Source organism: Chrysemys picta, chromosome 13, assembly GCF_011386835.1.
Source record: "Chrysemys picta bellii isolate R12L10 chromosome 13, ASM1138683v2, whole genome shotgun sequence".
In the NCBI taxonomy this organism is placed as follows: domain Eukaryota; kingdom Metazoa; phylum Chordata; order Testudines; family Emydidae; genus Chrysemys; species Chrysemys picta.
Genome location: NC_088803.1, coordinates 4,998,417 through 5,026,416, shown reverse-complemented (window position 1 = coordinate 5,026,416; position 28,000 = coordinate 4,998,417). Strand labels below are relative to the sequence as shown.

Here is a 28,000-nt window from a genome sequence, read left to right as displayed (position 1 = left end):
TGCTCGAGCCCCACCCAGTAACCTGGGAAATATAGACATCGCCCCTGGGCACCTCTGAGAGGCAATACTTACCCTCCCGCAAGCACGGAGTCTGAATGTCGAAAAGAAACTTTTAATAATGGGGGGAGGAAGTAACTTGGCGTTAATTTAGGAAAACACCACAAACAGGGTTCATAAACATAAACCATGAGTAAAAGACCCACCTCCAAGTAAATTGGGCAGTGTCCTTTTCCCCCCAGGTTCTTACATCCAGCAACCCAAAAGTCCCCTTCACGTGCCCGACCCTTCTCTACCCCCAACTCACAGGTGCTGTCCTGGGTCAGTGCAGACCCAGAGTCCAGAGGTGCATCTGCAGAGTTCACCTCCCACCTTGGGTGCGGGGTTAAGAGGCAACTTACTCACTCATCACACCTGTCCAGTGCCACCCTGCTGGCCGCTTATCACACCTCTCTGCCACTGCCTTGCTGGCCACGCCTCTCCACTGCCGCCCTGCTGGCGCTTATCACACCTCTCTGCCACTGCCTTGCTGGCCACGCCTCTCAACTGCCGCCCTGCTGGCCACTTGTCACACCTCTCTGCCACTGCCCTGCTGGCCACGCCTCTCCACTGCCACCCCTGCTGGCGCTTATCACACCTCTCTGCCACTGCCCTGCTGGCCACGCCTCTCCACTGCCACCCTGCTGGCACTTATCACACCTCTCTGCCACTGCCCTGCTGGCCACGCCTCTCCACTGCCGTCCTGCTGGCGCTTATCACACCTCTCTGCCACTGCCGCCCTGCTGGCCACGCCTCTCCACTGCCGCCCTGCTGGTCACTTATCACAGCTCTCTGCCACTGCCCTGCTGGCCACGCCTCTCCACTGCCGCCCTGCTGGCCACTTATCACACCTCTCTGCCACTGCCCTGCTGGCCACGCCGCTCCACTGCCACCTGCTGGCGCTTCTCACACCTCTCTGCCACTGCCCTGCTGGCCACACCTCTCCACTGCCGCCCTGCTGGTGCTTATCACACCTCTCTGCCACTGCCCTGCTGGCCACGCCTCTCCACTGCCGCCCTGCTAGCGCTTATCACACCTCTCTGCCACTGCCCTGCTGGCAACGCCTCTCCACTGCCGCCCTGCCGGACACTTATCACACCTCTCTGCCACTGCCCTGCTGGCCACGCCTCTCCACTGCCGCCCTGCTGGCCGCTTCTCACACTTCTCTGCCACTGCCCTGCTGGCCACGCCTCTCCACTGCCGCCCTGCTGGCCGCTTATCACACCTCTCTGCCACTGCCCTGCTGGCCACGCCTCTCCACTGCCGCCCTGCTGGCCGCTTATCACACCTCTCTGCCACTGCCCTGCTGGCCACGCCTCTCCACTGCCGCCCTGCTGGCCGCTTATCACACCTCTCTGCCACTGCCCTGCTGGCCACGCCTCTCCACTGCCGCCCTGCTGGCCGCTTCTCACACCTCTCTGCCACTGCCCTGCTGGCCACGCCTCTCCACTACCGCCCTGCTGGCGCTTATCACACCTCTCTGCCACTGCCCTGCTGGCCACGCCTCTCCACTGCCGCCCTGCTGGCGCTTATCACACCTCTCTGCCACTGCACTGCTGGCCACGCCTCTCCACTGCCGCCCTGCTGGTCACTTATCACACCTCTCTGCCACTGCCCTGCTGGCCACGCCTCTCCACTGCCGCCCTGCTGGCGCTTATCACACCTCTCTGCCACTGCCCTGCTGGCCACGCCTCTCCACTGCCGCCCTGCTGGCGCTTATCACACCTCTCTGCCACTGCACTGCTGGCCACGCCTCTCCACTGCCGCCCTGCTGGTCACTTATCACACCTCTCTGCCACTGCCCTGCTGGCCACGCCTCTCCACTGCCGCCCTGCTGGCGCTTATCACACCTCTCTGCCACTGCCGCCCTGCTGGCCACACCTCTCCACTGCCGCCCTGCTGGCCACTTATCACACCTCTCTGCCACTGCGCTGCTGGCCACGCCTCTCCACTGCCGCCCTGCTGGCGCTTATCACACCTCTCTGCCACTGCCCTGCTGGCCACGCCTCTCCACTGCCGCCCTGCTGGCCACTTATCACACCTCTCTGCCACTGCGCTGCTGGCCACGCCTCTCCACTGCCGCCCTGCTGGCGCTTATCACACCTCTCTGCCACTGCCCTGCTGGCCACGCCTCTCCACTGCCGCCCTGCTGACCACGCCTCTCCACTGCCGCCCTGCTGGCCGCTTATCACACCTCTCTGCCACTGCCCTGCTGGCCACGCCTCTCCACTGCCGCCCTGCTGGCGCTTATCACACCTCCCTGCCACTGCCGCCCTGCTGGCCACGCCTCTCCACTGCCACCTGCTGGCGCTTATCACACCTCTCTGCCACTGCCCTGCTGGCCACGCCTCTCCACTGCCACCTGCTGGCGCTTATCACACCTCTCTGCCACTGCCCTGCTGGCCACGCCTCTCCACTGCCGCCCTGCTGGCGCTTATCACACCTCTCTGCCACTGCCCTGCTGGCCACGCCTCTCCACTGCCACCTGCTGGCTGCTTATCACACCTCTCTGCCACTGCCCTGCTGGCCACACCTCTCCACTGCCGCCCTGCTGGCCACGTCTCTCCACTGCCGCCCTGCTGGCGCTTATAACACCTCTCTGCCACTGCCCTGCTGGCCACGCCTCTCCACTGCCACCCTGCTGGCCCTTATCACACCTCTCTGCCACTGCCCTGCCGGCCACGCCTCTCCACTGCCGCCCTGCTGGCCACTTGTCACACCACTCTGCCACTGCCCTGCCGGCCACGCCTCTCCACTGCCGCCCTGCTGGCCACTTGTCACACCTCTCTGCCACTGCCCTGCTGGCCGCGCCTGTCCACTGCCGCCCTGCTGGCGCTTATAACACCTCTCTGCCACTGCCCTGCTGGCCACGCCTCTCCACTGCCGCCCTGCTGGTGCTTATCACACCTCTCTGCCACTGCCCTGCTGGCCACGCCTCTCCACTGCCGCCCTGCTGGCGCTTATCACACCTCTCTGCCACTGCCCTGCCGGCGACGCCTCTCCACTGCCGCCCTGCTGGCCGCTTATCACAGCTCTCTGCCACTGCCCTGCCGGCCACGCCTCTCCACTGCCGCCCTGCTGGCCGCTTATCACACCTCTCTGCCACTGCCCTGCCGGCCACGCCTCTCCACTGCCGCCCTGCTGGCCGCTTATCACACCTCTCTGCCACTGCCCTGCCGGCAACGCCTCTCCACTGCCGCCCTGCTGGCGCTTATCACACCTCTCTGCCACTGCCCTGCTGGCCACGCCTCTCCACTGCCGCCCTGCTGGCCGCTTATCACACCTCTCTGCCACTGCCCTGCTGGCCACGCCTCTCCACTGCCGCCCTGCTGGTCACTTATCACACCTCTCTGCCACTGCCTTCCTGGCCACGCCTCTCCACTGCCGCCCTGCTGGCCGCTTATCACACCTCTCTGCCACTGCCCTGCTGGCCACGCCTCTCCACTGCCGCCCTGCTGGCCGCTTATCACACCTCTCTGCTACTGCCCTGCTGGCCACGCCTCTTCACTGCCACCCTGCTGGCGCTTATCACACCTCTCTGCCACTGCGCTGCTGGCCATGCCTCTCCACTGCCACCCTGCTGGCGCTTATCACACCTCTCTGCCACTGCCCTGCTGGCCACGCCTCTCCACTGCCGCCCTGCTGGCCGCTTATCACACCTCTCTGCCACTGCCTTGCTGGCCACGCCTCTCCACTGCCGCCCTGCTGGCGCTTATCACACCTCTCTGCCACTGCCCTGCCGGCCACGCCTCTCCACTGCCGCCCTGCTGGCCGCTTATCACACCTCTCTGCCACTGCCCTGCTGGCCACGCCTCTCCACTGCCACCCTGCTGGTCACTTATCACACCTCTCTGCCATTGCCCTGCTGACCATGCCTCTCCACTGCCACCCTGCTGGCGCTTCTCACACCTCTCTGCCACTGCCCTGCTGGCCGCTTATCACACCTCCCTGCCACTGCCCTGCTGGCCACGCCTCTCCACTGCTGCCCTGCTGGCGCTTATCACACCTCTCTGCCACCGCCCTGCTGGCCACACCTCTCCACTGCCGCCCTGCTGGCCGCTTATCACACTTCTCTGCCACTGCCCTGCTGGCCACTTATAACACCTCTCTGCCACTGCCCTGCTGGCCACGCCTCTCCACTGCCGCCCTGCTGGCCGCTTATCACAGCTCTCTGCCACTGCCCTGCTGGCCACGCCTCTCCACTGCCGCCCTGCTGGCCGCTTATCACACCTCTCTGCCACTGCCCTGCTGGCCACGCCTCTCCACTGCCGCCCTGCTGGCCGCTTATCACAGCTCTCTGCCACTGCCCTGCTGGCCACGCCTCTCCACTGCCGCCCTGCTGGCCGCTTATCACACCTCTCTGCCACTGCCCTGCTGGTCACGCCTCTTCACTGCCGCCCTGCTGGCCGCTTATCACACCTCTCTGCCACTGCCTGCTGGCCACGCCTCTCCACTGCCGCCCTGCTGGCCGCTTATCACACCTCTCTGCCACTGCCCTGCTGGTCACGCCTCTTCACTGCCACCCTGCTGGCGCTTATCACACCTCTCTGCCACTGCCTTGCTGGCCACGCCTCTCCACTGCCGCCCTGCTGGCCGCTTATCACACCTCTCTGCCACTGCCCTGCTGGTCACGCCTCTTCACTGCCACCCTGCTGGCCCTTATCACACCTCTCTGCCACTGCCCTGCCGGCCACGCCTCTCCACTGCCGCCCTGCTGGCCACTTGTCACACCTCTCTGCCACTGCCCTGCCGGCCACGCCTCTCCACTGCCGCCCTGCTGGCCACTTGTCACACCTCTCTGCCACTGCCCTGCTGGCCGCGCCTGTCCACTGCCGCCCTGCTGGCGCTTATAACACCTCTCTGCCACTGCCCTGCTGGCCACGCCTCTCCACTGCCGCCCTGCTGGTGCTTATCACACCTCTCTGCCACTGCCCTGCTGGCCACGCCTCTCCACTGCCGCCCTGCTGGCGCTTATCACACCTCTCTGCCACTGCCCTGCCGGCGACGCCTCTCCACTGCCGCCCTGCTGGCCGCTTATCACAGCTCTCTGCCACTGCCCTGCCGGCCACGCCTCTCCACTGCCGCCCTGCTGGCCGCTTATCACACCTCTCTGCCACTGCCCTGCCGGCCACGCCTCTCCACTGCCGCCCTGCTGGCCGCTTATCACACCTCTCTGCCACTGCCCTGCCGGCAACGCCTCTCCACTGCCGCCCTGCTGGCGCTTATCACACCTCTCTGCCACTGCCCTGCTGGCCACGCCTCTCCACTGCCGCCCTGCTGGCCGCTTATCACACCTCTCTGCCACTGCCCTGCTGGCCACGCCTCTCCACTGCCGCCCTGCTGGTCACTTATCACACCTCTCTGCCACTGCCTTCCTGGCCACGCCTCTCCACTGCCGCCCTGCTGGCCGCTTATCACACCTCTCTGCCACTGCCCTGCTGGCCACGCCTCTCCACTGCCGCCCTGCTGGCCGCTTATCACACCTCTCTGCTACTGCCCTGCTGGCCACGCCTCTTCACTGCCACCCTGCTGGCGCTTATCACACCTCTCTGCCACTGCGCTGCTGGCCATGCCTCTCCACTGCCACCCTGCTGGCGCTTATCACACCTCTCTGCCACTGCCCTGCTGGCCACGCCTCTCCACTGCCGCCCTGCTGGCCGCTTATCACACCTCTCTGCCACTGCCTTGCTGGCCACGCCTCTCCACTGCCGCCCTGCTGGCGCTTATCACACCTCTCTGCCACTGCCCTGCCGGCCACGCCTCTCCACTGCCGCCCTGCTGGCCGCTTATCACACCTCTCTGCCACTGCCCTGCTGGCCACGCCTCTCCACTGCCACCCTGCTGGTCACTTATCACACCTCTCTGCCATTGCCCTGCTGACCATGCCTCTCCACTGCCACCCTGCTGGCGCTTCTCACACCTCTCTGCCACTGCCCTGCTGGCCGCTTATCACACCTCCCTGCCACTGCCCTGCTGGCCACGCCTCTCCACTGCTGCCCTGCTGGCGCTTATCACACCTCTCTGCCACCGCCCTGCTGGCCACACCTCTCCACTGCCGCCCTGCTGGCCGCTTATCACACTTCTCTGCCACTGCCCTGCTGGCCACTTATAACACCTCTCTGCCACTGCCCTGCTGGCCACGCCTCTCCACTGCCGCCCTGCTGGCCGCTTATCACAGCTCTCTGCCACTGCCCTGCTGGCCACGCCTCTCCACTGCCGCCCTGCTGGCCGCTTATCACACCTCTCTGCCACTGCCCTGCTGGTCACGCCTCTTCACTGCCGCCCTGCTGGCCGCTTATCACACCTCTCTGCCACTGCCTGCTGGCCACGCCTCTCCACTGCCGCCCTGCTGGCCGCTTATCACACCTCTCTGCCACTGCCCTGCTGGTCACGCCTCTTCACTGCCACCCTGCTGGCGCTTATCACACCTCTCTGCCACTGCCTTGCTGGCCACGCCTCTCCACTGCCGCCCTGCTGGCCGCTTATCACACCTCTCTGCCACTGCCCTGCTGGTCACGCCTCTTCACTGCCACCCTGCTGGCCGCTTATCACACCTCTCTGCCACTGCCTGCTGGCCACGCCTCTCCACTGCCGCCCTGCTGGCCACTTATCACACCTCTCTGCCACTGCCCTGCTGGTCACGCCTCTTCACTGCCACCCTGCTGGCGCTTATCACACCTCTCTGCCACTGCCTTGCTGGCCACGCCTCTCCACTGCCACCCTGCCGGCCACTTCTCACACCTCTCTGCCACTGCCCTGCTGGCCACGCCTCTCCACTACCGCCCTGCTGGCCGCTTATCACACCTCTCTGCCACTGCCCTGCTGGCCACGCCTCTCCACTGCCACCCTGCTGGCGCTTATCACACCTCTCTGCCACTGCCCTGCTGGCCGCTTATCACACCTCTCTGCCACTGCCCTGCTGGCCACGCCTCTCCACTGCCGCCCTGCTGCCGCTTATCACACCTCCCTGCCACTGCCCTGCTGGCCACGCCTCTCCACTGCCGCCCTGCTGGCCGCTTATCACACCTCTCTGCCACTGCCCTGCTGGCCACGCCTCTTCACTGCCGCCCTGCTGCCACTTATCACACCTCTCTGCCACTGCCCTGCTGGCCACGCCTCTCCATTGCCGCCCTGCTGGCGCTTATCACACCTCTCTGCCACTGCCCTGCTGGCCACGCCTCTCCACTGCCGCCCTGCTGGCCGCTTATCACACCTCTCTGCCACTGCCCTGCTGGCCACGCCTCTCCACTGCCGCCCTGCTGGCCGCTTATCACACCTCTCTGCCACTGCCCTGCTGGCCACGCCTCTCCACTGCCGCCCTGCTGGCGCTTATCACACCTCTCTGCCACTGCCCTGCTGGCCACGCCTCTCCACTGCCACCCTGCCGGCCACTTCTCACACCTCTCTGTCACTGCCCTGCTGGCCATGCCTCTCCACTGCCGCCCTGCTGGCGCTTATCACACCTCTCTGCCACTGCCTTGCTGGCCACGCCTCTTCACTGCCACCCTGCTGCCGCTTATCACACCTCTCTGCCACTGCCCTGCTGGCCACGCCTCTCCACTGCCGCCCTGCTGGCACTTATCACACCTCTCTGCCACTGCCTTGCTGGCCACGCCTCTTCACTGCCGCCCTGCTGGCCGCTTATCACACCTCTCTGCCACTGCCCTGCTGGTCACGCCTCTTCACTGCCACCCTGCTGGCCGCTTATCACACCTCTCTGCCACTGCCTGCTGGCCACGCCTCTCCACTGCCGCCCTGCTGGCCACTTATCACACCTCTCTGCCACTGCCCTGCTGGTCACGCCTCTTCACTGCCACCCTGCTGGCGCTTATCACACCTCTCTGCCACTGCCTTGCTGGCCACGCCTCTCCACTGCCACCCTGCCGGCCACTTCTCACACCTCTCTGCCACTGCCCTGCTGGCCACGCCTCTCCACTACCGCCCTGCTGGCCGCTTATCACACCTCTCTGCCACTGCCCTGCTGGCCACGCCTCTCCACTGCCACCCTGCTGGCGCTTATCACACCTCTCTGCCACTGCCCTGCTGGCCACGCCTCTCCACTGCCGCCCTGCTGCCGCTTATCACACCTCCCTGCCACTGCCCTGCTGGCCACGCCTCTCCACTGCCGCCCTGCTGGCCGCTTATCACACCTCTCTGCCACTGCCCTGCTGGCCACGCCTCTTCACTGCCGCCCTGCTGCCACTTATCACACCTCTCTGCCACTGCCCTGCTGGCCACGCCTCTCCATTGCCGCCCTGCTGGCGCTTATCACACCTCTCTGCCACTGCCCTGCTGGCCACGCCTCTCCACTGCCGCCCTGCTGGCCGCTTATCACACCTCTCTGCCACTGCCCTGCTGGCCACGCCTCTCCACTGCCGCCCTGCTGGCCGCTTATCACACCTCTCTGCCACTGCCCTGCTGGCCACGCCTCTCCACTGCCGCCCTGCTGGCGCTTATCACACCTCTCTGCCACTGCCCTGCTGGTCACGCCTCTTCACTGCCACCCTGCTGGCGCTTATCACACCTCTCTGCCACTGCCTTGCTGGCCACGCCTCTCCACTGCCACCCTGCCGGCCACTTCTCACACCTCTCTGCCACTGCCCTGCTGGCCACGCCTCTCCACTACCGCCCTGCTGGCCGCTTATCACACCTCTCTGCCACTGCCCTGCTGGCCACGCCTCTCCACTGCCACCCTGCTGGCGCTTATCACACCTCTCTGCCACTGCCCTGCTGGCCGCTTATCACACCTCTCTGCCACTGCCCTGCTGGCCACGCCTCTCCACTGCCGCCCTGCTGCCGCTTATCACACCTCCCTGCCACTGCCCTGCTGGCCACGCCTCTCCACTGCCGCCCTGCTGGCCGCTTATCACACCTCTCTGCCACTGCCCTGCTGGCCACGCCTCTTCACTGCCGCCCTGCTGCCACTTATCACACCTCTCTGCCACTGCCCTGCTGGCCACGCCTCTCCATTGCCGCCCTGCTGGCGCTTATCACACCTCTCTGCCACTGCCCTGCTGGCCACGCCTCTCCACTGCCGCCCTGCTGGCCGCTTATCACACCTCTCTGCCACTGCCCTGCTGGCCACGCCTCTCCACTGCCGCCCTGCTGGCCGCTTATCACACCTCTCTGCCACTGCCCTGCTGGCCACGCCTCTCCACTGCCGCCCTGCTGGCGCTTATCACACCTCTCTGCCACTGCCCTGCTGGCCACGCCTCTCCACTGCCACCCTGCCGGCCACTTCTCACACCTCTCTGCCACTGCCCTGCTGGCCATGCCTCTCCACTGCCGCCCTGCTGGCGCTTATCACACCTCTCTGCCACTGCCTTGCTGGCCACGCCTCTTCACTGCCACCCTGCTGCCGCTTATCACACCTCTCTGCCACTGCCCTGCTGGCCACGCCTCTCCACTGCCGCCCTGCTGGCACTTATCACACCTCTCTGCCACTGCCTTGCTGGCCACGCCTCTTCACTGCCGCCCTGCTGGCGCTTATCACACCTCTCTGCCACTGCCCTGCTGGCCACGCCTCTCCACTGCCACCCTGCTGGCCACTTATCACACCTCTCTGCCACTGCCCTGCTGGCCACGCCTCTCCACTGCCGCCCTGCTGGTCACTTATCACACCTCTCTGCCACTGCCCTGCCGGCCACGCCTCTCCACTGCCGCCCTGCTGGCCGCTTATCACACCTCTCTGCCACTGCCCTGCTGGCCACGCCTCTCCACTGCCGCCCTGCTGGCGCTTCTCACACCTCTCTGCCACTGCCCTGCTGGCCACGCCTCTCCACTGCCGCCCTGCTGGCGCTTATCACACCTCTCTGCCACTGCCCTGCTGGTCACGCCTCTCCACTGCCGCCCTGCTGGCCGCTTATCACCAGCTACCTGCTCATCAGTCCTTTAGTGATTTCAGCTCTGGGCAGAAACACAATCTCACCCCCACTGATTTCAGCTTTCCGTGAGTCATTTCACGCAACAAAAGCAGCTCCTAATGAAACCAGTTAGCTCTATTCTTTGACCAGTTGGGAAAAACCGGTTGAAATAGTCTTACAGAGAACCCTGGCTAAGGCTGTACAGCCCCCGTGACTGGGGAAATAGCAATCTACCCTCTTACTCTCACAGGGTTCAGCCATTCGAGTCCTTGTTTTCCCAAGGTTATTTTAACGGAGGGTGGCCCCCTCCTTTGGGACAGATTCAGCACAGTTCTTTGCTGGGTGCCCACAGTCATTACAAACATTGGTAACTATGTCACCACCCCTACATTCAGCACGAACATCATCTGTGATCCAGCACCAGCCAAGTGTATTCCAATGAGCATCAGCTGAATATCTAGCAAATCTAAGCAAAGCAGGAGCAAATTGTATTTATATAACCCCCTCCCCCCGGTCTCTTCCCCCTCCCAGCTCGCTGTCAGAGAAGCATTCGTTCATTCAGACCCTGAGTGCACAACTGACACATTTCTCAGTAAGTTTGCAAAGCTTCCCGTGGCCGCGGAAAGGTAAATGGTGTCCAGAGAAAGTGGGTGGCAGCTGGAGGCATTTTTAACCGATATCTATTAGTATGGGGGTTGTTCATAGTCAATCTACTGTGTGTGTCTTTATCTCTGAGGGCTCAGCTATCCCTGCTTCTCTGGCCTCACTCGGCTGCTTAAAACCAGCTTCCCCTTTTTGTGACAGTCCCACTTTGCTCTGTGTCACTGTGTGTCTGGCGCAGTAATAGGTGCTGGTGTCTGCAGCTGTCAGCGAGCGGAGCTGCAGGGAGAACTGGTTCTTGGCAGTGTCTCCAGAGATGGTGATTCGGCCTTGGAGAGACGGGGCGTAGTTTGTACCCCCACCACTATACATGTACACATACCCCATCCACTCCAGCCCTTTCCCGGGACCCTGCCGGACCCAGTCCCAGACGTAGTTGCTCTCAGTGATGGATACACCCGAGACAGCACAGGTAAGTGTGAGGGTCTCTCCGGGCTTCACCGCTCCCGGGCCGGACTGGACCAGCTGCACCTGAGAGAGGACACCTGGGAAAAGAAAAACAGAGCAAGGAATTAATTAATCACAGAATGAACCTATGGCTCTGTCCCGGATTCCCCCGCTCCCACATAGACACTTACAGGTGGGGACAGAGATCAGAGAAAGGAAAAGCCACAGAGATTTCATTCTCATTGTTGTAAAATGAGGGAAACTCCCCAGCGGGCAGGACCGGGCAGTTCTGTGTCTGGGGAGAGACTGAGGCTCCTAGAACCGGGGGTTTGTATTTAACAGGAACCCCCGGGGCAGGGATTTGCATGCAGGTTCCCCAGGGCGGGTATAAGAGAGGACGGGGGCGGGGGGTGATCGGTCAGTATATGGCGATGTCCCCTCAGGGACAGGTGTCCCCTTTACACCACACACACTGCGCGCTTGTTATGCAGACAAAACTACACGGGATCGTTTCAGGGGGCAAGACAAAGATGCCACATTTATTATGATAACACAATTTGATTTATGACCAATAACTAAAACCTAATACCTATCCACACACACACACATCCACACACACACACACATCCACACACACACACATCAACACACACACATCCATCAGATGTTCTGCAGCTGCTGGATAGTTACCAGTCCTGAACGTAACTTGAGTCCGTGGCCTGATTTTGCAGCTTGGGTTCGTAGCTCGTGGTGGTAACTGGCCAGGAAAGCCGGGCACAAGGAAGGGCTGGGTCTGCCCTCCCATGTCGGCAGCAGAACGTTACCCTTCCAAGTCTCCCATCTTTTTAGTAGGCTTTAGTTTGAATCCAGAGTCTATAGGCAGGGCCGGCTCCAGGGATTTTCCGCCCCAAGGAGCAAAAAAAAAGCCGCGATCGCGATCTGCAGCAGTTCAGCGGCAGCTGTACTCCCGAGAGGGACTGAGGAAGCCGCCGCCGAATTGCCGCCGAAGAGCTGGACGTGCCGCCCCTCTCGGTTGGCCGCCCCAAGCACCTGCTTGCTACGCTGGTGCCTGGAGCCGGCCCTGTCTATAGGTTTTGCTGTGTCACGCTGACTCTGGGTTCAGTGTGATCACCCGTCAATTGCAGACATGACTTTCAGCCTCGGACCTGGCTTTGATCTTCCTTCTATTGTACCTTTGTTCTTTTCTTTTTAGGGTGGACTCTTCTTACTTTGTTAGGGCTCTTGTCTGCATCTTCAGCCGTTGGTGTTTGAGCTCCATTTCATCAGGACAGGCTGGGGCTGGAGGTTGATTTCATCATTCATACATACCTCATTTACACATCTAAACTAAACTAATAAGATTACAGTAGGGTTTTGCAAAAATGAAGGTTGCAGCAAGCCCTTACAAAATGAAGTGAGCGTTTTAAAATGGAGTTTGAATTACAATATGGCAAACAGAGAACAGACGTTACAATGTAGGGAAGTGTAGAGAATGGCAAACAATGAACAGAAGTTACAATACTGAAACAGTGCAAGTCTCAGGGCTGGTCCACACTAACCCCCCACTTCGAACTAAGATACGCAACTTCAGCTACGTGAATAACGTAGCTGAAGTCCAAGTATCTTAGTTCGAACTCACCGCGGGTCCACACGCGGCAGGCAGGCTCCCCCGTCGACTCCGCATACTCCTCTCGCGGAGCAGGATTACCGGCGTCGACGGCGAGCACTTCCGGGATCAATCCCCGAAGATCGATTGCTTACCGCCGGACCCGGAGGTAAGTATAGACGTACCCTCAGTGATTTAAGCAGGAATTGGATTGACAGTGAAACTTACAAGGGCAACTGGCTGAATGCTGTGGCCCTTATCAAGCATCTTAATTGTCAATTAGCCAGTTATCGGGGTGACCGGTTTTATGAATGAATGTTGTTTCATTCATAAAACTTCACTTATGAAGTTACATTAATAAAGTGAACAATTACAAACAATTTCATTCATCAGTTCTACACGCTCAGCTCGGCGCCCATGTATTGACAAGTGATGACCGTGGGAGGATAGGAGGGAGGGTCTGGAGGACACTTGCCAAGGCTGATGCTCAGGAGAACTGCCTTGGCCAGGCATTTATTTGCATGCGGGTTTCATCCAGTGAGTATAAACTACCCAGGAGATCTCTAGCTAGGCTGGGCTGTCTGGTGGGTAGGAGATTCACAGCCCCCTTCATGAGGGTGTGCCCCACAGGCCGGGGCAGTCAATGGGTTTCTCTCCATTGGAGCCGTGGCTACTGCAGACTGTGCTGGGCAAACGGAATCAGTACAAGGCACGTACAGCCTCTGCCAATAGGAACAAAGCTCCTGGGAACATCTGAGGGGGGAGGAGTCGCAGCTGCAGGGGGCGGGAGAGGCTGGTTTCAGAGACCAGAGACTGAGAAACAGCTCTAGTTAAAAGGGAGGAACTGAGCATGGAGAGAAGATGCCTCTTCTGGGGTGTCTCAGCCTGAGAGCTGGGGCTACAGCAGCCCTGAAGGGAGACGCACAATGGAGGGGGATGGAACAGTTTAGTTTGTAGGCGCCACCATCTCGAGTGTGAAGTGGCCAGTGTGTGTGTGTCGCTCTTGTTCCCTACAATGCGAATGGGAAATTCCAGCACCAGAGAGGCCTGAATGTCGGTGTAGAATCCGCTTTCCCCAAGGCTCTGTCTATACTACAGAGTTCAGTCGCGATCCCAAACGGCAATAATTGCATCGCTTGTGCATGTACACACAACGCTCCCTGCATGGGCGGAGCATGGCCACGGTGGGTGCTCGAGCAGTGACAGAGAGAGCAATGCACCCTGGGTAGCTATCCCACCATGCAACTTGGTATGTCCTGCTGCCAGGAGTTGTGGGAATGGGGAACGGATCGCAGTGCATCATGGGTGCAGGCTCACTGTCCCATGATACAGTTTTTTTCTATCCATCATTCCCTGGGCTTCCCACTACATTTGGTGCCCCTTTTTCAACAGCCCCTGTAAACTGGGCACCCACCATCTCTGTCTGAAATCATGGATCCAGCCCCGCTCTTGCAGCCTGGGGATAAGGGTTATGAACACGGGGGGGGGCGGGGGAGGGGGGGGGCTGATCACGCAGTATTTCATGAGCTGCAAATGTGAACAGGAATTACTGTATTAGCCTCTCCCCACCCCCACTTTACTCTCTCACACTAGCACAATGATATGTGGGAGCAGAGCTGCGGGGAGAACTGGTTTTGTAACCACACACTGGGGAAATGCACCACCTAAGTTTTTGGTGCTTTCATATAGAAGAGTGGTTCTCAACCAATTTACCATTGTGGGCTGCATATCCAGCTCTCTGCGTGTTATGTGACCTGCATCCACACAATATATACGCTACCTGTATGGCCCCGAGGATGTCATGGGCCGCAGCTGTGTGCTGATTGGGCAGGAAGTGGCCCGCGGTCTGCGGCTTGAGAACCACTGGTGCAGAAGAACAGCTTGTGGTGGGTGTGGGAGAGGAAGACTGCTGCCCCCTACTGGACAGAATGAGACTTCTTTGTGTGTGTGTATTTGTGCTACTCTTTACGGGGAATTAGGTTTTGTAATGACCCAACCACTCCCAGTCTTTATTCAGGCCTAATTTGATGGTGTCCAGTTTGCAAATTAATTCCAGTTCTGCAGTTTCACGTTGGAGTCTGTTTTTGAAGTTTTTGGTTGAAGAATTGCCACTTTTAGGTCTATTATTGAATGACCAGGGAGATTGAAGTGTTCTCCCACTGGTTTTTGAATGTTATAATTCCTGATGTCAGATTTTTGACCATTTATTCTTTTGCATAGAGACTGTCCGGTTTGGCCAATGTACATGGTAGAGGGGCAACAGACTCCAACATGAAACTGCAGAACTGGAATTAATTTGCAAACTGGACACCAACAAATTAAGCCTGAATAAAGACTGGGAGTGGATGGGTCATTACAAAACCTAATTTCCCCCACACTAATTTCCCCCTACTGTTACTCACACCTTCTTGCCAACTGTTTGAAATGGGCCACTCTCATTACCACTTCAAAAGTGATTTTTCCTCCTTTGGTATCCTGCTGTTAATTGTATTGTCTCGTTAGACTGGCCTCCCACTTGGTAAGGCAACTCCCGTCTTTTCATGTGCTGTGTATTTATACCTGTTCCTGTATTTTCCACTCCATGCATCTGATGAAGTGGGTAATATCCCACGAAAGCTTATGCCCAAATAAATGTGTTAGTCTAGGTGTCACGGGGACTCCTCGTTGTTTTTATTAGTATGTAGGTTATTCATATTCAATCTACTGTGTATCTTTATCTCTGAGGGGCTCAGCTATCCCTCTTTTCTGGCCTCACGAGGCTGCTTAGAAACCGCTTCCCCTTTTTATACGAGTCCCTGCTCTGGTCTTTGTCACTGTGTGCCTGGCGCAGTAATAGGCGGCGGTGTCTGCAGCTGTCAGCGAGCGGAGCTGCAGGGAAACTTGGTTCTTGGCGGTGTCTGCAGAGATGGTGACTCGGCCCTGGAGAGACGGGGCGTAGCCTGTCTCCCCGCTGTTATACGGGTACACATACCCCATCCACTCCAGCCCTTTGCCGGGGGGCTGCCGGATCCAGTTCCAACTGTAGCTCAAGTCATTGATGGGTACACCAGAGACAGCACAGGTCAGTGTGAAGGTCTCTCCGGGCTTCACTATTCCCGGGCCCGACTGCACCAGTCGCACCTGAGACAGGACACCTGGGAAAAGGAAAACAAAGTAAGGAAAGAATTGACCACCGAATGAATCTATGGTTCAGTCCCTGATTCCCCCACTGTGCCATAGACACTCACAGGTGGGGGCGGAGAGCAGGGAAAGGAAAAGCAACAGAGATTTCATTCTTGTTTTCACGGAAGGAGGGAAACGTCTCCAGTGGTCAGGAACAGGGCCTGTTCTGTGTCTAGGGAGGGCCAGGGCCTGTTCTGTGTCTAGGGAGGGACTGAAGTGCTTATAATCAGGGGGTTTGTTTTTAAACAGCAATGCCCTGGGGAGGGATTTGCATGCGGGTTGTACCCAGCGGGTATAAGGCGACAGGGAGCCGTGTAGGTAGGGAGTATTGGCTGGTGGAGTGGATGGTAACACGTCTTCATCAGGTCTGGGCTGGGCTGTGGAGGTCACTGAACCTTATGACGCACTTTCCACTCAGTGTAATGTGCCTTAGGAAAGAGGTTAACTGGATCTGTGAACCCCAACCTCCAACAGTGACTGCTGAGAAATGCATTGGGCATCTCCGAGAAACATAACCAGTGCACAGAAGCAGTCAATAGAAATGAGCTGTCAAGGGGGATGAGCAAAGGGGAAGGTGATTCCTCTGTATAATACTAATTAATCAATATCTTGCATTGCAGATATATCCAACGGGGAAAGCGGTGCAGTGTGGAGAGACACTAGGCATTCAGTAGCGGATACAGACGAACAGGGGCAGCGAGGGAGGAGGAAATGGAGGCACAAAGGGACGAGGCAGGTTTGGGGTTTTATGCGATGAAGAACTTTGCACTCAGGGGGTCCTAAGAGTAACCTGGAAGGGAAAGTAGCAGCTTGTAGTTAATGTCACTTTTGAGTTAATAGCTTCATATATATTTAGCCCAGAAGGGACCATTAGCACCAGCTAATCTGCACGGCACAAGCCAGTGGATTTCCCCCAGTGATTACTGGATGCTTGGCCACGCGCCAGCAGTGCATGTTCACAGGTAATTCCTGCCCCCTGCCCGAGGAGATGAGAATTGCTGTCTGTGCACGTAGATAGATGTGTCTGAATGCTTGTGTTTTTCACTGATGGTCCCTGCTGAGAGGGAAGAGTTCAGTTCTGTGTGTTTGTGAAACATGCTCTCTCTTTCTCTCTGTGTGCCGCCCCCTAATGGAGATAGTGAGGTCTTCTCACTTTGTGTCTGTTTATACCTTTGTGTAAAGAACACACACCAACACACACTGCGTGTTGACTTTTTCTTACTCCATATCCATTACATCTTTCCTTGTCTGTGCCATTACCTTATTTTATTTCTGTTTCACATAATTCCCGTGGCACGTCGGATTATGCAGACCCACATTTTGACTGAATTTGTATATCACAACAGAATTTTGGGGCAGTGTATTGTGGGACATTAGGGAGACCTTGCTCTGGATAGGGCATGCGGTAGAAGGAAATTACCTAAAGTCTGTTTAGTTTAATAATTTTTTATATATATTTTGTTCATATTCGATTCACTTTCTGTGAGTCTATAAGTGAATCTGTGAGATTGTGAGTGTGTGTGTGAATTTGGCAAATGGTGTTTACATTCACTTTACTGTGGAGGGGATGATCGCTGTGGGTGAGTTTGTTTTCATGTGACTGTATCTGTCACAGCGAGGATCCAACACTCCAATTAAAACTGGTCTCACTGCAATGCATAGAATCCTCTTCCCCCTTTTTTGGACCTAGACGATTAAATAACATTAAAAATCTTCTCCAAAGGGCATTAGAGTTCCACTTATTTTGATTCTGAATTGTCCTCTTTCTTCCTATCAAGATAAAGAATCATTTTATGTCTGCTGTCCAAAACCATCCTTTGATTTTTTCATTATACCCTTCCCCAACCATAACCCTAACCATAACCCTGCATTTATTTCTAACCTTACCCTTAATCCTAACTCTATCCTCTAGAGTTACTGATGTCTGTTTTTTGCCAGTGTATCCCAGCCACTACAACCCTGCTAGATCCATGACCAATGGAAACAGCCACTAAGGACTGTAGACCTGGATAAATCAGACACATCACAGATCAGTGTGAGGGTCTCCCCACAAGAACATAAGAACGACCAGACTGGGTCGGACCAAAGGTCCATGTATCCCAGTATCCTGTCTTCCGACAGTGGCCAATGCCAGGTGCCCCAGAGAGAATGAACAGAACAGGTAATCATCAAGTGATCCATCCCCTGTCACCTGTTCCCAGTTTCTGCAAACAGAGGCCAGGGATGCCATCCCTGCCCATCCTAATAGCCATTTATGGACCCATTCTACATGAATGTATCTGCATTCGCTTCCCCCCGTAAATATTATTTTATGTCCAGCCACAGTTGGAGAATGGGCTTTCAAATGGTCCTTATTGTGTGTATGGAAACCGCTTCCTGTTTTTGTACCAGTCCCTGCTCTGCTCTGTGTCACTGTGTAGCTCCTGGCGCAGTGATAGGTGGCGGTGTCTGCAGCTGTCAGCGAGCGGAGCTGCAGGGAGAACTGGCTCTTGGCAGTGTCTGCAGAGACGGTGGATCGGACTTGGAGGGACGGAGTGTAGGCTGTGCTCCCATCATATGGATAAATCCCTCTGTCAAGGCTGGATCCCCACTTTGAACTTTAGGGTACAAATGTGGGGGCCTGCATGAAAACTTCTAAGCTTAACTACCAGCTTAGCTCTGGTTCCGCTGCTACCATTTCAATGGATTCCATTTCTGGGAAGCCTTGAAAAACCTTCACCAAATCCCTGGTGAATACAGATCCAAAGCCCTTGGATCTAAAACAAGGAGAAATTAACCATTCCCCCTCCTTCCTCCCACCAACTCCTGGTGAATACAGTTCCAACCCCCCTGGGATCTACAACAGGGAGAAATTAACCATCCCCCCTCCTTCCTCCCACCAACTCCTGGTGAATCAAGATCCAAACCCCTTGGATCTTAAAACAAGGAAAAATCAATCAGGTTCTAAAAAGAAGGCTTTTAATTAACGAAAAAGGTAAAAATCATCTCTGTAAAATCAGTATGGAAATAACCTTACAGGGTAATCAAACTTAAAGAGCTCAGAGGACTCCCCTCTAGTCTTAGGTTCAAAGTACAGCAAACAAAGATAAACACTCTAGTAAAAGGTACATTTACAAGTTGAGAAAACAAAGGAAAACTAACACGCCTTGCCTGGCTATTTACTTACAAGTTTGAAATAGGAGAGACTTGTTTAGAAAGATGTGGCGAACCTGGATTGATGTCTGGTCCCTCTCAGTCCCGAGAAGGAACACACTCCCAAACAAAGAACACAAACAAAAGCCTTCCCCCCCCCAAGATTTGAAACTATCTTGTCCCCTTATTGGTCCTTTAGGTCAGATGCCAGCCAGGTTACCTGAGCTTCTTAACCCTTTACAGGGAAAAGGATTTTGGAGTCTCTGGCCAGGAGGGATTTTATAGTACTGTACACAGGACAGCTGTTACCCTTCCCTTTATAGTTATGACACCCTCCCACCCACTCCAGCCCTGTTCCAGGAGGTTGCTGGAACCAGTCCCAGCTGTAGCTGCTGTCAGTGATGGATACACCCGAGACAGTGCAGGTCAGGGTGAGGGTCTCTCCGGGCTTCACTGCTCCTGGGCCGGACTGGACCAGCTGCACCTGGGCGTGGACACCTGGGAAAAGCAAAGCAGAGCAAAGAGAGAATTAGCCATGGAAATAATGTATGGTTCTGCCCCGAATTTCCCCACGTGTCCCATAGACACTCACAGGCGAAGGTGGAGAGCAGGGAAAGGAAAAGCCACAGAGATTTCATTCTCGTTTTCATGCAATGAGGGAAACTCCCCAGAGGCCAGGACCGGGCAGGTCTGTGATTTGGGAGGGACTGAAGCTCCTCGAATCAGGAGTTCGTTTTTAAACAGCAAGGCCCTGGGGAGGGATTTGCATGCGGGTTGCACCCAGTGGGTATAAGGTGACAGGGAGCCGTGTAGGTTGGGAGTGTCGGCTCGGCTGGTGGAGTGGACAGTAACACGTCTTCATCACGTCTTGGCTGGGATGGGGGGGGGTCACTGAACTGTGTGACAGCCTTTCCACTCAGTGTGATGTGCCTTACGACAGGGCTCAACTGAGTCTGTGAATCCCAACCTCCAACAGGGCTACTGAGAAATGCATTGGGCATCTCCGAGAAACATAAACAGTGCACAGAAGCCGGGCCGGCCCTAGGCACCAGCGTTCCAAGCATGTGCTTGGGGCAGCACTTTTCAAGGGGCGGCACTCCGGTTTTTTGTTTGTTTGTTTTTTGTTGTTGTTGTTGTTGCTTGTGGCGGGAAAAACCTGGAGCCGGCCCTGAGAGTGACATGGTAAAAGGGCGCTTCACCGTCTCCAGAGATGACCCCAACAGCCTGTTGTACCTGCAGATGAACAGCCTGAAACCCGAGGACACCGCCCGGTATTACTGTGCGAGACACACACACACAGGGGAATCCCGACAGGGCTCATACAAAAACCCGAGCGGCAGAACTGCCCTTCTCCCGTGCGCCGCACGGGGCAGCACTTCCACAAACAATCCAGCCCTGGGCACAGGAACGGGAGCTACAGACAGTGTGAATAAAAATCAGTCACTAGGCTTCAGAGCTCAATATCCATCTATGATCATGTGTCCATAAAACTGGGGCTTCTTGAATATTCACTGGTTTGAATGTGGCCCTTATCAGACACCAAAGTAAAAATGCACAGCACAGAAGAGGAGTATTTGGGGAATCAATTCTCAAGGTGTGATAACTAGGACTTGGATTTCAAAGGCACGGCCGGCTCTAGGCACCAGCAAAGCAAGCAGGTGCTTGGAGCGGCACATTTCCAGGGATGGCATTCCCGCCGACATGCTCAAAAATTCCAACATCAAGCCCCAGCTCTCCTCGGGCAACAAAGTGCCCAGCAACTGCCTGGATGTGGCGGGTAGTGGCCCTCTGGGCTACTGCTACAAAGTCTGCCTGACCCCGGAGTCTGCCAAGATCAACTTCATGTTCCTAAAGCCCTACAGCCCGAGTCCCCTAAGGAACAATGAGAAAGCCGCCGAGAACTTACCAGGGTCGGGCAGGCAGCCCCGACCGGCCAATAACACCATCAGTGCTGCCAGCCAGGTAACCCTGCACTGCAGTACAGCTAGTGGGGCTCAGAGAGACGCCCCGGGAGAGAGCGCCATGAAATACCCCTTCAAGGGTTAGCCCGGCTTCCCCCTTCTTCTCTCCATCCCCTGCCCCCTTGGGAACGAATCTGAGCCGGCAGAAATCCTTTCATTCAGGCACAACTTTTTAAAGATAATGACCCGACCCTCTGATCAAGTGGCCATGTCGGGATTAGCACCGTCGGACAGCAGGCAATTCTCCAGCGCGCTCCTCACCCATGTCAGGGAATGATCTGGGGAACGTCAGGCTCATTTGAAAGGAGGGAAAGGAGCAGAAAGCGCTCCGAAGCAGCAGCCCAGCTCCTAGTAAGACTGAACTACGGAGCGTGCCCAGGAAAGCCCAGGGCTGTCTCAGGAGATAACTGTCCCCTGTTGAGGGCTCTCGCTCAGCCTCCGACCGCGGCTGCACAACCCCGCAGCCTTCCCTCAAGAGACCCAGGCGTGACACCAGGGCAGCAAAGCACGCGGGGATTTAAGCCTCTGGAAATGTCCCTCTCTAGTCTGTATTTCCCCTGCGCACATATCCCAGGCGCACGAGTTACTCCGGCGCTCTAGTGGCCCATGGGGCGTTTCAGCTCCTCTGTCTCAATAAGAAATTCAGGCAGATACACCCGGCTCAAGCAGATTCAGATGCAGTCGTTGCCCAATGCTGCATCAGTACCGCACCCAGTCAAAAAAACCAAACCAAAACAACAACAAACATTGCAAAGGCGTGGGTGGCAAAATTTTTTTTTTTGCTTGGGGTAACAAAAAACCTAGAGTCGGCCCTGCCCTGGGGTATAAAGCAGGGTGAGAGCCCATCTCCCCCTCCCCCAGCTCGCTGGGTATTTTCCCTCCCACCACAAAAGGAGACACTAGAATTGCAGGGGCTGATCTGACCCAGAGTCCATCGGTCTTTGTCCGCGGCCAGTGACAGACGCTCCAGAGGGTGGTGCCAGGCTGCCCCCGAGTGGAACAATGTGGAATATCCCGCTCAGAGGGGAAGTTTCTTCCTAACCCCCCCGAGTTACCGCTGGGTTCGCGCTCCAAGGAAGCCTTTGAACCAAGTGACTCATGGAGAGTGTCAAAATATCTTGGGTTCACCCCATTTTCATCTACCTGGAGAGAATTTCTATTGGTGTGTCCCTGTGGGTACCAGGGAACATCCTGTGTGGCTGGGGAAGGTGGTGGCGTTATGGGAATATGGAAAAGGAGTTTGAATGGGCCAGAGGGTTTGTAAAGGTCTTGAAGCTCCTACCTCCCTTTGAATTTGGTGCGACTTAGGCCATTGAATAATGTTAAAAATCTAGTCCTAGTTGCTTTAGAGTTCTACTTATTTTGACTCCATATTGTCGACTTTCCTCCTAGCAAGATAAAGAATCACTTTAACTCTGCTGTCCAAAACCATCCAACACTCCAATTAAAACTGGTCTCACTGCAATGCATAGAATCCTCTTCCCCCTTTTTTGGACCTAGGCGATTAAATAACATTAGAAATCTTCTCCAAAGGGCATAAGAGTTCCACTTATTTTGATCCTGTATTGTCCTCTTTCTTCCTATCAAGATAAAGAATCATTTTATGTCTGCTGTCCAAAACCATCCTTTGATTTTTTCATTATACCCTTCTGCTAACCATAACCCTTACCTAACCCTACATTTATTTGTAGCCCTACTCCTAATCCTAACTCTGTCTCGCGCTCTAGTCCCAATCCTAATTTGAATTAGAATCCTGACCTCACCCGAACCATAAACCTATATCAGGGGGTAGCCGTGTTAGTCTGTATCTACAAAAACAACAAGGAGTCTGGTGGCACCTTAAAGACTAACAGATTTATTTGGGCATAAGCTTTCGTGAGTAAAAACCTCACTTCTTCGGATGCATAGAGTGAAAGTTACAGATGCAGGCATTATATACTGACACATGGAGAGCAGGGAGTTACTTCGCAAGTGGAGAACCAGTGTTGACAGGGCCAATTCAATCAGGGTGGATGTAGTCCACTCCCAATAATAGATGAGGAGGTGTCAATTCCAGGAGAGGAAAAGCTGCTTCTGTAATGGGCCAGCCACTCCCAGTCCCTATTCAAGCCCAGATTAATGGTGTTGAATTTGCAAATGAATTTTAGTTCTGCTGTTTCTCTTTGAAGTCTGTTTCTGAAGTTTTTTTGTTCAATGATAGTGACTTTTAAATCTGTAATAGAATGACCAGGGAGATTGAAGTGTTCACTTACTGGCTTATGTATGTAACATACATAAGCCAGTAAGTGCACACTTCAATGTATGTAACATACATAAGCCAGTAAGTGAACACTTCAATCTCCCTGGTCATTCTATTACAGATTTAAAAGTCACTATCATTGAACAAAAAAACTTCAGAAACAGACTTCAAAGAGAAACAGCAGAACTAAAATGCCACCAGACTCCTTGTTGTTTTCATAAACCTATAGTTATCCGCTAACCGCAATTCTGAATTATTTTTCAACCTAAGCTTAATCCCTTTCACTTAACACATAAAATATATGCTTTCCCTGTCTCTCTCTCTGGTTCTCCTCTAAATTCTCACCTAACGGGCAGCCAGGAGGAGGAAGAGAAACCCTGAGACTGTTCCATCCGAGTGTTAGTTTCTTAGGGATAAATGTCCCCAGCACCCAGGGATCACCAATTCGGCCCCTGCACAGCTCGCTCTGGGTTGCTGCAATTCCGAGGCCGGTGGGATTTTGTACCAGGAGGATAAATATGACTTCCGGTGCCTCCGTTTTTGTGAGTGTCTCCCCCAGATTGTTGGTGCTGAATTTGAATTCTGATAATTCCAGATCCACGTGTCCCTTTGAGACCCTCCCCGTGGGTTAGCAGCCAGAGCGGCTCTACCCACAGCGAGCTGATGGAAGGACGGTCTGGGACATGTGTAATGGCTGGAAGTAACATCCTGTGAAAAGAACTGGCCTGTCGCCCAGCCGAGTTGGGAGATAATTAGGTTTGGCAGATTTTGGGTTCTTAAAAATAATTTGGCAGCCAACATTTATGTTTCTTTGAAAACATTTTTTGATTTTTATATAGTTACACAGAATTATAAATTTTAAGCTTTTTATTTACTTTGTCAATTTCTATTATTAAGGATGAAAATATATATTTTGGGGGTGTTTGATTAAATCCACATTAACCGCCTTTTACCAGTAAAAATCTGATGCTGCCTCGCCTACAAATAATGAAATTTGTGAGTCATTCAATGCCCTGCGTGTCTGCCTGGAAACTGCTACCCGCTTTTCTACCAGTTCCTGCTTTGCTCTGTGTCACTGTGTGTGTTTCTGGAGCAGTAATAGGTGGCGGTGTCTGCAGCTGTCAGCGAGCGGAGCTGCAGGGAGAACTGGTTCTTGGCGGTGTCTGCAGAGATGGTGATCCGGCCCTGGAGAGACGGGGCAGAGCCTGTGGTCCCGGCCTGAGGATACACATATCCCATCCACTCCAGCCCTTTCCCGGGGGGCTGCCGGACCCAATCCCAGCTGTAGCCGCTGCTGCTAATGGAGAACCCGGAGACAGCACAGGTCAGTGTGAGGGTCTCTCCGGGCTTCACCACGCCCGGGCCGGACTCGACCAGCTGCACCTGAGAGAGGACACCTGGGAAAATAAAATGGAGTGTTAAAGCCCCGATTCTTCTCCTATGGAATGGGTCATTTCTCCCAAATCTCCCCTGGACACTCACCCGGGGCAGCAGCCAGTGACAGCATGAGGACGAGTAAAGATTTCATGCTGGTCTTCAAGTGAAACGCAAACCAATGAAGATGCGGGTCAGGCCCTGAGCAGGCGGATCCCGGTGAGAATCCAGGCGCTGCTCTTTAAACGGGGAACAGGGGCCTGAGATTTGCATAAAACACCCCAACCTCCCCCCTCCCTCTTGAAAAGGAGCTGGAACAAGGAGTGATCTCCAGCGCCCATTGGCCAGTCTCCCCTCGTTAGCTGTGCGCCAGTCCGGGGATGAGCAGAGCATTAGCGAACGCCTCCTAATCACTGCCCTGGTTCCAGCTGTCCGGGGTCTGAGACTGGCGCCCATCACCGTGGTGTCTTGGCACTGTGTGTTTGCGAGTATAAAGTGGGGTTGTTTTGAACTCGAATGAAGGTGATAACAGAGGGTTTGTTTGAGCAGGGAGGGCTCAGCCTCTTTCCCCCCTGCTCACATTTAAATGTCCCTGTAAACTCTCAGGAATCCTGGAAATGACCGGACAGGACACAAGGAAATTGTGAGGTTTTCCCCAACACAGGGTGTGGGGAAAAGCTTTCCGGGAGGCTGGAGCTCTGTGTGGGGGATGGGAGAGTCAGACCCCCCTCTTCCTGTCTGGGATTGTAAAATAAACATCGCAGCAGGGGATACTGCAAACTGCGGTGGGCACAGAAACAATGAAGAGAATGGATGTCCCGATGCTGAGACTCTCCTCGGAGTATCTAACGGAGGAGGAAAGGCCGGTTTTAGGAGCATGGCCTCACAAAGATCTTTGGGGAAAGGGGAGTGAACCGAGCCTGAGAGTAGAAGATGCAGTTTCTGGGCTGGGGTTGCAGTGACAGGAATGAGGAACACGTGGGAAATGGAACGCTTTGCGTGGGGGCTTTTTAAACAGACACGCAACACACAGTCAACTGTGGAACTCCTTGCCAGAGGAGGCTGTGAAGGCAAAATATATAACTAGGTTCAAAAAAAAACTAGAGGAGGATAGGTCTATGTCACAGAGTGTGGGGGGAAACAAGGCCCTGCACCCCCGGCTTCCTGCGATTCACCATGACTCTCAGCCAGCCAGTAACACAGAAGGTTTATTTAGATGACAGGAACACAGTCCAAGACAGGTCTTGCAGGTACAGACAACAGGACCCCCTCAGTTAGATCCATCTTGGGGGGTGGGCAGGGAGGCCAGAGCCCCGTTGGGAGGCCAGAGGCCCATCTGGGCTCCCCTCCATTTTCCCAGCCAGCTCCAAACTGATTCACCCTCCAGCCCCTCCTCCTCTGGGCTTTGTTCCTTTCCTGGGCCAGGGGGTCACCTGATCTCTTTGGTCTCCAACACCTTTAGCTATCCCCTTGCTGGGGTGAAGGGCCCCGGCCATTAGTTGCCAGGAGACAGAGTGTCAGCCATTTATGTGCACTGGCCCTTTGCTCTGCAACAATCTCATCCCCATAGGGGAAACTGAGGCATTCACACAGTATTCAGAGGAAACATTAAGAACATTCCCACTTCGTCACATCTCTCCCCCCTTCGAGACCGAACTGAGCGGGGTCACTTTAGCCAGTGACCTGGGGAAGTTCGACCCCACCAATGTTCCCATGGATGCCCCATCATCTCTCCCATTCCTTGGTGGGAGTTACACCAGGCCCTTCCAGTTTCAGGCCCTCCCGTGGGTCTGTTGTACTTGATGGTGCTTGCAGGCTGAATGTGGGAAGGTTTATGTGGCCTGTGCCCTTTTGCCACCCCAATACCCCTGGGGTTCAAACTGGGATGGGGTCTTCTCCCAGTGTTCCAGTCTGGAGGGCTGTGATTCGGGCTCTCTTGGTTAAGAGCCCCCCTTTTGACCTTGGCCACCCTCTGGAAAGGCTCCTCTATGATGGGTAAGGGTCCTAAAGCCATTTTCCCCTTGTCCCAGGCCTTTCCCACCCTCTGGCAGGGGTCACAGGATCGGCAGTACTGTCGGACAGTAACAAAGACCCCAGGCCAGTAAAAGCTCCGTAGCAGCCTCTGCTGGGTGCGCCAGTTCCCTGGTGCCCTGAGAGGGGAATGTCATGGGCCAGGTACAGTAGCTGGTGGCGATACTTCTAGGGTACCACCAGCTGCCTCCTGATCCCCCATGACCCCTTTTCCCCTGGGGGAGCCCATTCTTGGTACAGGAACCCCTTCTCCCACAGGAACCTTTTCCAGCAACCTCTCCCCATGGCCTGTACCGCACTGAGGTCAGCTAGGCCCCTTATCTTCCGCAAGGAGGGATCTTTCTGCAGCTCGGCCTGGAACTCAGCAGCTGGGATAGGGATGGCCACCTGCTCTCTCTCGCCGGCTGGGTCTAAAGCCGCAGCCTCCCTGAACCCAGGGGCGGCTCCAGGCACCAGCACTCCAAGCGCGTGCTTGGGGCGGCAAGCCACGGTGGGGGCGGCCTGCCGGTCGCTGTGTGGGTGGCAGTCAGGGAGCCTTCGGCAGCATGCCTGTGGGAGGTCCGCCGGTCCCGCGGCTTCGGAGTACCCACCGCCGAAAGCCTCCTGACTGCCGTGCTTGGGGTGGCAAAATACATAGAGATGTCCCTGGTGAGTTCACTGTGTGTGTCTCTTTCTCTGCAGGGCTCCACTATCCCTGTAACTGGGGCCTCCCTCCCTGGGCTATTTAGAAACCGCTTCCCCTTTTTGTGCCAGTCCCTGCTCTGCTCTGTGTCACTGTGTCTCCGGCACAGTAATAGGTGGCGGTGTCTGCAGCTGTCAGCGAGCGGAGCTGCAGGGAGAACTGGTTCTTGGCGGTGTCTGCAGAGATGGTGATTCGGCCTTGGAGAGACGGGGCGTAGCCTGTCTCCCCGCTGTTATACGGGTACACATACCCCATCCACTCCAGCCCTTTCCCGGGGGGCTGCCGGATCCAGTGCCAACCGTAATACTGAGTAGTGATGGAGAATCCGGAGACAGCGCAGGTCAGTGTGAGGGTCTCTCCAGGTTTCACCGCTCCTGGGCCGGACTGGACCAGCTGCACCTGACAGAGGACACCTGGGAAAAGGGAAAGAAAGTAAGAAAGGCATTAGCCACAGAGAGACTCCTCAGATCTGTCACCAGTTCCCCCCACTGACCCATGGACACTCACAGGTGGGGGCGGAGAAGAGGGAAAGGAAAAGCAACAGAAATTTCATTCTTGTTTTCATGTAATGAGGGGAACTCCCCAGCAGGCAGGACCGGGCAGTTCTGCGTCTGTGGAGAGACTGGGGCTCCTAGAACCAGGGGTTGGTATTTAACCAGCAACACTGTGAGTAGGGATTTGCATGCAGGTTGCACCCAGCGGGTATAAGGCGACAGGGAGCCGTGTAGGTTGGGAGTATTGGCTGGTGGAGTGGACAGTAACACGCCTCCATCAGGTCTGGGCTGGGCTGGGGACGTCACTGAACCTTATGATGCAGTTTCCCCTGAGTGTAATGTGCCTTAGGACAGGGCTTAACTGGGTCTGTGA

General features: G+C 56.0%; 1 long non-coding RNA gene and 4 gene segments (V, D, J or C); all 5 read right to left on the bottom strand.

Moving 5' to 3' along the window:
- LOC122173242 (Ig mu chain C region secreted form-like) overlaps window positions 1-28,000 on the bottom strand; it is a 1,717,225-nt gene that overhangs the window by 84,726 nt on the left and 1,604,499 nt on the right.
- LOC101946746 (immunoglobulin heavy constant epsilon-like) overlaps window positions 1-28,000 on the bottom strand; it is a 253,341-nt gene that overhangs the window by 149,552 nt on the left and 75,789 nt on the right.
- Window positions 1-28,000, bottom strand: part of LOC101948672 (immunoglobulin heavy constant epsilon-like) — a 375,427-nt gene that overhangs the window by 337,885 nt on the left and 9,542 nt on the right.
- On the bottom strand, window positions 14,836-19,484 carry LOC122173243 (immunoglobulin heavy variable 4-59-like). The segment is given in 4 exon segments: window positions 14,836-15,571; window positions 18,638-18,657; window positions 19,256-19,344; window positions 19,439-19,484. Coding segments are annotated over 4 exon segments (411 nt in total).
- LOC135975415 (uncharacterized) lies at window positions 27,485-27,783 on the bottom strand. Its single transcript, XR_010592435.1, has 2 exons — window positions 27,641-27,783; window positions 27,485-27,546 (listed from the first exon to the last, which is right to left on the bottom strand). It is a non-coding gene; the product is annotated as an uncharacterized LOC135975415 (long non-coding RNA).